Genomic DNA, 8,388 nt, shown 5'->3' with positions numbered 1-8,388 from the left:
TCGACATGTCATAACTTCTTCGTTATAACTCGGATTTCGGCATTCTTTATATACCCGTAATCCTTTTCACGACCACTACAACTTTCTTAATAAATATCGGCTTTATCTAATATTTATTTTCGACGCTCATTTTTACTCTTAATTAATTAAACCCTAATAATTAAGCATAAAACACATAATTTTCACATAATATTCACATAATTCCTTTTCATTTCTTCTAAATGAGTTACAAAGGTTAACCTAGACTATCACGTCAATATTAATGCCTAGCCTAGAAACACGGGCATTACAGTGTGAATGAATATGGAATTTTTTTGTATTTCTTGGTTTTTTTTCGAGGATACCATTTCTATGTCATGCATATTCCACAACTTCATGCTTTACAAAAACTACTTTATTATATGTCATACATATTCAACAACTTCATGCTTTACTACAACTACTCTATCCTCTTATAGGATGCAAGACAAGTTATTTTTTACATAATTTTATATATTTGTACAAATATTAATACAAAGTATGTTTTTATTTTCTGTCAAAAACAAAGGACAAACTGCCGACTATTAGGTTATACATACTGTTGCTGCTTCGGTTAAAAACAAAGTTTTCATAGCTGTTGTTAACAAAGAAATCACTTCTCATTTGTCGTGGAATATGTCAATCTCAAAATTTTAAACTAGGTATCTTATCATTTGTATGGTGTTTATGCATAATAAGGCAATGTAGTTTTTATTTTCTGTAAAGGCTAATGTACTTTATTTTCTGTAAAGGGTAATGCACTTTTTAATCTAGGCATCTTATCATTTGCATGGTGTTTATGCATAATAAGGTAATGTAGTTTTTGTTGATATCGTAGTTGTGGCAGGGTGCTCCATTGTTTTCGGGTTATCGGATGATCTCTCTGTGTCATCGTCATTCTGAACATTATCTGCGAGACAAGTATCATTAATTGTATGCAAGGTTGTAGAACTCGCAACTCGGTACCTGCTCGGCCGACTGGGGAGTAGCGAGTACTCGGGAGTACTCGGATTCAGTAATTCATGTAGAAATATTTTTAGGAAAATTATATATGTCAAAATCATAAGTAAAAATCATAATTTGATTGAAATATATAACAAAATTAGATACATGTGAATACATAAAAACTGAAATACACACAAATGTCTCACTTCATAAATAATTACTGAACATTTAAGATATATATATGTAGTAATAATCACATGTGTGTATTAAATAATAAATCATTAAGTGTATTATACATATTAATCTTGAAATTCTTGATTTTTTTCTCTTTTTATGATAATTTTGACCATTTGACCGAATTTGACCGATTTTGACCGAGTTGGCCGAGTTTGACCGAGTAGGCCCGAGTTAGAGAGATGTTGACCGATTTTTGACCGAGTTTGACTTAATCCAAGTTTTTTTGCCGAGTTCACATTACTCGCCTCGGTGGAGGGCCGATTCCGAGTAATCGGCTGAGTACTCGGCCGAGTAGGCCGAGTTTTGCAACACTGATTGTATGCTCCTCTAATTCCTCATCAACCATAGAAACTTCCGCCTTTTTCTTGAGTTTCCTTTTAGTCTTAGGCTATGTAGTGACAACCTCTTCCACCACTTTTTCTTTTATTTTTCCATGCCCTTCTTTGCACAACGCCAATATCAAGAACAGATTGTAAAGATGCAAGAATACTTCTTACACAAAGCTTTGGAATAGTTTTATAAATATTGATTATTTCACTGTTCGAAGGTACCGTAGAAAGCATAACCTCCAAAATATAACCAATATGATGAAAGTTGGTATCATCAGTAGTCACAAAGGTTCCCACATTCATCTTCGGAATAACTGCCATCCTTACATCAGTCATTTGAGGAACCTTATAATGGTCACGAGCATGCTTGACCACTATGGACTAGAAACGAGCACATGAGATCTCCGAATCTTTCGTAGAAAGTGGTTGGACTTTGAACAAACTGAACCCGATCACTTAATCAATATAAATTTTATCCCCGATGTAGAGAGCATACATTTGAGTATGAAACAACTTTCTCGCATTGTCGGCTCCAGTCTTCCTTTCAGAAAAGCACTTAAAGAAAATAGTAAACATCGTGTTACATACAACTGTTAAGAATGATTTCTTAAACCTCAATAAGATGTTGCAATTATGGATCACACCCCATTTGATACAAAACCCTAAGCATATTTACTAACGAAACCAAATCAAAATTTGAATAAGCTTCTCCAACTGGTAACCCTAGCAATTAGCAAAAGTTGGAGTTTGAAATTGCCATTTTGTGACCTTGAATCTCGAAACTCATCATGTCCATCACCTTGTTGTAACTTGTTGTGGAATACACTAACATCAAAGCTGACAGAGGCACATCTTCATAATGAGTAAGAGCTTTACGCAAGAGCAAATGACTAAGACATTTAATCAACGGTTGAACAACATTGGAGTACTTTGAAGCATCAAGATCAGTAGTCATGTTTTGATCCTGCTTCATAGTAAGAATCACAGACAAAGCAGTCTGATCCATGAATGAAACGTGGTATGTTGATGAAGCCATTGATGATTGATTAAAGATGACCACTAAGAACATATGAATGATCGAAAGATTGTTGTAATTGCTTTGAAATTTTTGTGAGCATAAATAAGTAACGGTAGACCGATTTGGGTATTTATACGGATGAAATGCCAAGCGGTTTGATTTTGAATTTAAAAATCATGGAATAAGTGGAGAGAGAAACCTCCAGAGACATGCATTAAATACCATTGCAATCCATCATCAAAATAGGTATGTTGTAACCTACACCCATCATCACTCTTTTAATGCTACAATAAGAAAGTACCAACACGTCATTCTTAGAGAAACAAACAACTGCTTTCCATTATCTTCATAATAAAAACTTTTGTAGTAATAAACCAAAAAACATCATCACAATGATGATAGTTTCGTATAATAATCATTTTCGTAACCAACACCAGGTAAGGTTTGTGGCATTTCATCACAAACCTGTTAAGAATGATTGGAATCATAAACTTAGAATTTGTAAAATCTTGGTTCAAGGTGTTTCTACTTGAAACTGTAAGGATTTTAAGTGTAATTGTGTGAAGTGTGAGAGAATAATAGAAAAAAAGTGGGTAAATCTTGGCGATGTTTCATAACAATCATGTTGATAATGATTGTAATCATAAACATAGTGTTTATAAAACCTTAATTTCTAATGGTTATAAACCATAAATCTTACGGGTTTTTAGTGATGTGTTTTATTATGCGAGAGAATTGAGATAGAAATCGATAAGGTTTTTAGTGTTTCACATTACCACATTGTAAATGACAAGATCATTTACGCATATTTTATAAAACCAAAGTATCAAGTTGGAATAAACTTGAAACCTCATGGGTTTTAAATGAAATTGCGATAGAGATATGAACGAAAGAAATAGATTAAATGTAGTTGGTAATGTGAAACATATTTCATTTCTCCATCAATTCATATAGTTGTAGTCTAGACTTTGTAACCAAATTCACCATCAATTCATAATGTGTAAAGATATTGGCATTTTACTATAATCATCGTAACAATGCTTATAGTTCATTAACACAAAATAATTTTCAAAACAAATTTCAAGATGATATTGTCTTGAAATATCAAGTGTTTGAATAAAGAATATAAGATAAGAAGATGGTAAGGTTGATTGTTCTTCACAAAAAAACATTGTTATAATGACTTTTCATCATTAAGAATGCTTTTGTAGAATCATTATTCCAAGTTGGTTTAAACTTATCACATCAAATGTTGAACATCCATCACTACAAAACCTTCACTTATTTGTTGCATTTTTGAACAATCAATGTTCATCATCAATTCCTTAAAAGATAATTTTGGTGTTTAAAATATATAAAATATATATTTTTTTGAATTTTTCAAAATTTTAAAGAAACAAAATCTTTTTGGATTTTTGAAATTTTTTAAAGAAAAAAATATATTTTTGGATTTTTCAAATTTTTACAGAAATTAAAATTCTAAGACCACGATGGACTGAAAGGGCTCATAGCACATAGAAAATGAAAAGTAAATGGAATAATGGAAATAAGAAAAACAAACTGACTACGATGCACTGCAATGCCTCACACCCTGTCACTTATGAACTGTACAGAAGTACTATGCAACAACTGTGAACAGTAAAATAAGAAAAGTATACCTGTTACAATGCATTGCAACGTCTCTCAAATCTTTTCGCAGTTTCAGTTCAATTTGATTTTGGAATTGATTCAACTTCTATCATTCCTATTCCCTTTAGAATTCGATTGAAAGTGAATGTTTTTGTGAAGATATCATCCAATTGATCCGCCGATCTAACAAAATGTATCTACACGTTTCCATTTTCCATGTGATCTTTGATAAAATGATATCGAAGTGCGGTATGCTTTGACTTTGAGTGTTGTACATGATTACAAAAAATTGTTATTGCACTTTCTGAATCATAGTACAACGGTATCTTCTTCATGTGAGTGGCATAGTTTTGTAGTTGGTTTTGAATCCATATAATTTATGATGTACACAATGCAATAATGATGCATTCATATTCTATAGTAGATAACAAAACTAATGTTTCTTTCTTTGATTTCCAACTTATGAGTTTGCCATCCAAAAATTGACTACCACCTGATGTAGTTTTATGACCAAGACCACATCTTCCCAAGTCTGTATTAGAATAAGCTAGCACAAAGAAACATGTATTAGATGGATACTACAACACTATAGAAGTACTTTTGCTAAGAAATCGAAAGATATTCTTCATTGTTGTCATATGAGATTCCCTTGGATTAGCTTAAAATCAGTATTGGTTTATCAAGAGAAGGTGTTAGCTTTGTTCCGACTGCCATTAGAGTTTTCACTTTGGTTTCACCATTAGTTTGTCTTATGTTCAAACCAAGAAAGAAATTAATAGGACCCATTGAGCTCACCTCAAATTTAGTCTCCATTAGTTTTCAAAATTCAACAGTAAGATTTGGATCTATTGAACCAAGAATAATATCATCAATGTAAATTTAGACACCCATAAAGTTATCACCAACCTTTTTGCGAAAGAAGGTGGGGTCAAATGATCCTTGTTTGAGTTTAGATTGTTTAAGAAAACAATTTAGAGTTTCATACCATGAACGATGAGCTTGATTAAGACCGTAAACAACTTTATCTAATATGTAACAATGATATGGATAATGTTTATTCACGAAACCTGGAGGTTGCTCTATATTGAATATCTCTTCAACTTTACCATTTAATAATGCACACTTTACATCCATTTGAAGTGATTCAATGTTTTTTGAGCGACATATTCTAGAAAAATACGAACATATTCAAGTCTCGCAACTAGAGAAAATGTCTCTTCGTAGTCTATACATATTTATTGATAGTATCCTTTCACTACGAGCCTCGCCTTGTTTCGTACAACATTGCCTTCTTTGTTAATCTTACTACAAAAGATCCATTTCAATCCCACAACCGAAGCATCTGGAGATGTTGAAATTAATCGCCAAACTTTGTTTATTTCAAATTCACAAAGCTCAGCTTGTATTGCCTTTACCCAATCAGAATGATCAAGAGCCACCTTCAATGTTTTCGGTTCAATTTTAGAGATAAAAGAATTAAACATGCACAAATCTTGATTCGTATTTAACAAATCTTTTCTCTCCTTTTGTTGTGCATGAGTAAGAACACCAATGGATGTTTCACCAATTACTTGTGTTTTCAGATGATCATTTGTCCATTTCACTAAAGGTGGATAGTTGGGATCATACTCATGAACTACTTCAGAATTAACATCTTCAACCTCAGAATAATCATCGTCATTCATTGGATTCTCCCCCTGGAAATCAATATCATTCGTAGAATTCTCCCTTAAATTTGAGAATTATGATTTGTTGAATTTCCCTCTGCATTTGTGTCTTGATAGTTTGACTTTCAGATGAAATAGACTCAGCTTTGCATGTTTGAGATATCGGAGTGTCCAAACACCCCCTCCCCCGCTAAAGAGGAGCACTTGAAGAATTAGTGGTGATGGAAGGCTTCCCTTCGACATGAACTTCAATGTCATTAATTGCCTCATCGACTAACTTCAACAATCCATCTCCTTGATTATTAGCTGCTTTTGCTGTAGAAGAAATAACCCTTTCATGTTCATCAAAGAAAATTAAGAAGTCATCATCAAACGTCATAAGAGGAATTGTTTTGGAGCAAGATGATGAAAACATTTCTTCGCATTGAGTAACATTCTTTTGAGAATTTTTAATGTGCTTGTCATCAAAGGTGACATAGTAGATTTATTCAATCTTTCTTGTTTTCTCGTTGAGAAAATTATATTCCTTTGAAGTAAGAGAATATCCCAAAGAAATAGCCTCATCTTTTTTCGCATCAAACTTGTTATGATTTTCCTTTGAATTGTAAAGAAAGAACCTGGAACTAAAACCATGAAAAAAAAATCACATTAGGTTTACAATTATTCAATATCTCATATGGAGTTATTAACAATCGATTATTAATGTAAGATCTATTTTTTCTAAAGCATGTTGTTCCAATAGCATCAGCTCGGAAGTAAAGTGGTAGATATGTGAATGAAATCATTGTTCTCGCAGCTTCACATAGTGAAGATAAATTATGACTAATGCCATTATTTTTCAAAAGTTCCTTAAATACTTGATTCTTAAATTCAGTTCCGTTGTCACTACAAATCTTCATTATTGGCTTTCATAACTGTAGCTCAACATTTTTCACAAAATCAATCATCTCCTGTGTGGTTTCAGATTTCTGTTTAGAAAGGAAACCCACGTAAAATGAGAAAAGTCGTTAACTATAAGAATGTACTTATTACCACCGATGCTTTTGGTTAATGATGGACCACATAAATCAATATGAATCAATTCAAGCGATTCAACAATCTTGGTATTCTTGATAGATGAATGAATTTTACGACTTTTCTTTCCTAATTCACAAGCAGTGCACAAATGATCTTTATCATATTTGAGTAATGGAAGGCCTCGCACAAGATCACCAAGAACAAGCTTGTTGGTATATTTCAAGTTTAAGTGAGAAAGTCCTCGGTGCAAAAGCCAACTATCAGCTGGTGATGCTTTCACAAGCAGGCAAATTGATGGCTTTCCTTCAGTGGGCTTCATATCCAATGGATACATCTCTCCTTTTCTTTTAGAATTTAAAAGAACATTCTTTGACGCATTTTGCTCAATCACTGATCCTTCTTCATCAAATGAAACTTTCAAAACAGTACCTACAACCATTTGAGAAACACTTATCAAGTTAGGTTGTAAACCTTCAACGTAAGCTACCTTTCTTATCATGAACTCTCCATTCATAATCATGTCATATCCTTTGATTTCACCATTTGCGTTATTTCCAAACTTGACTCTTCCAACATCCTTTAATCTACAAAACTCTCTTAGCTGAGATTTCCTTCCAGCCATGTGACGCGGGCAACCACTATCAATATACCGTTCATAATCATATTGTCCGTCGCACATGAACTGCACAGTTAAACAATTTTAGGAAACCAAACCTTCTTGGGCCCTTGTGAGACTTGAGATTTTGAATTAACAAATGGAAAAATCTTAGTCTTATCAATATAAATTGATTTCATAATCAAAACATTATTCACACCTTTCTCCGTTTTAAAAACTTGAGCCTTTTTGTCACAAAGATTGATTTCAACAAATGTGCTTTTGTTTTGAATGAAAGCTTTTGCTTTGGAATCAAGTGACTTGGATATTCTTTTCTTCTTCCTTCTGTTTTACGAAATTCTTTTTTGGAACAAACTTTGAATTTGAAACAACTTTCGTTTGAACAATTGATTGTTTAGAACCATTTTTCATTTATAAATCACTTTGTTTCTCAACACCGTTATTTGGTTTAACATTTCTTATCTAAAAAGAGCTTGGACCAAAATGAGATTTTGTTTTCGTAGATTATTGTGAATAATTTTTCTGATTAAGATACGTTGATAGATTTTTGGACTTTTGATTTTGAACATGTGATGTTGAAAAAGAACAAAAACAAGCAAATTTTTTAGATCTAAGTAAATTAACAGAATTTGCTACTTTCTCTTGTTGTTTCCAAAAAATTCTTCCTTTTTTCAAGTTCTTTTTGTATCGTACTCTCCTAGTCTTAATCTTTTCTTTCTTATCATCTTTCATTTAAGCATCTTGATCAAACATCTTATATTTCCTTTTAGATCACTAGATTTCTTATTTTAAATAGGTTTCGCATCTTGAGTGTCAAAATTTTCTACAATAACTTTTGAAGTAGATGTTGTTGGGTTTTTATTCAAAAACTAGTTTCAAAAACATAAAATTTAGCAACCGAAAGACTTTAAA

At 32.4% G+C, this 8,388-nt stretch overlaps 1 protein-coding gene across 1 annotated transcript; it reads right to left on the bottom strand.

The window, feature by feature from the left end:
• Positions 1-6,327: 6,327 nt before the first annotated feature.
• Positions 6,328-7,482, bottom strand: LOC145140328 (uncharacterized). Its single transcript, XM_079073852.1, has 2 exons — positions 6,869-7,482; positions 6,328-6,466 (listed from the first exon to the last, which is right to left on the bottom strand). The coding sequence occupies exons 1-2, from the start codon at positions 7,480-7,482 to the stop codon at positions 6,328-6,330; spliced, it is 753 nt and encodes a 250-aa protein (XP_078929978.1).
• Positions 7,483-8,388: the final 906 nt, after the last annotated feature.

The sequence above is a fragment of the Lactuca virosa genome, chromosome 9 (genome assembly GCF_052849685.1).
Source record: "Lactuca virosa cultivar CGN04683 chromosome 9, Lactuca_virosa_CGN04683_v6, whole genome shotgun sequence".
Taxonomy (NCBI): domain Eukaryota; kingdom Viridiplantae; phylum Streptophyta; class Magnoliopsida; order Asterales; family Asteraceae; genus Lactuca; species Lactuca virosa.
The sequence above is the reverse complement of the archived record's forward strand: the minus strand, read 5'-3'. Positions and strand labels throughout refer to the sequence as shown.

Excerpts from the sequence above, each read along its gene's own strand:
- LOC145140328 (XM_079073852.1), bottom strand. The coding sequence starts at position 7,482 with ATGGCTGGAAGGAAATCTCAGCTAAGAGAGTTTTGTAGATTAAAGGAT. Across the intron at positions 6,467-6,868 it reads AAAAGCATCGGTGGTAATAA|TTCCAGGTTCTTTCTTTACA; the intron begins GTACATTCTTAT and ends TCATGGTTTTAG.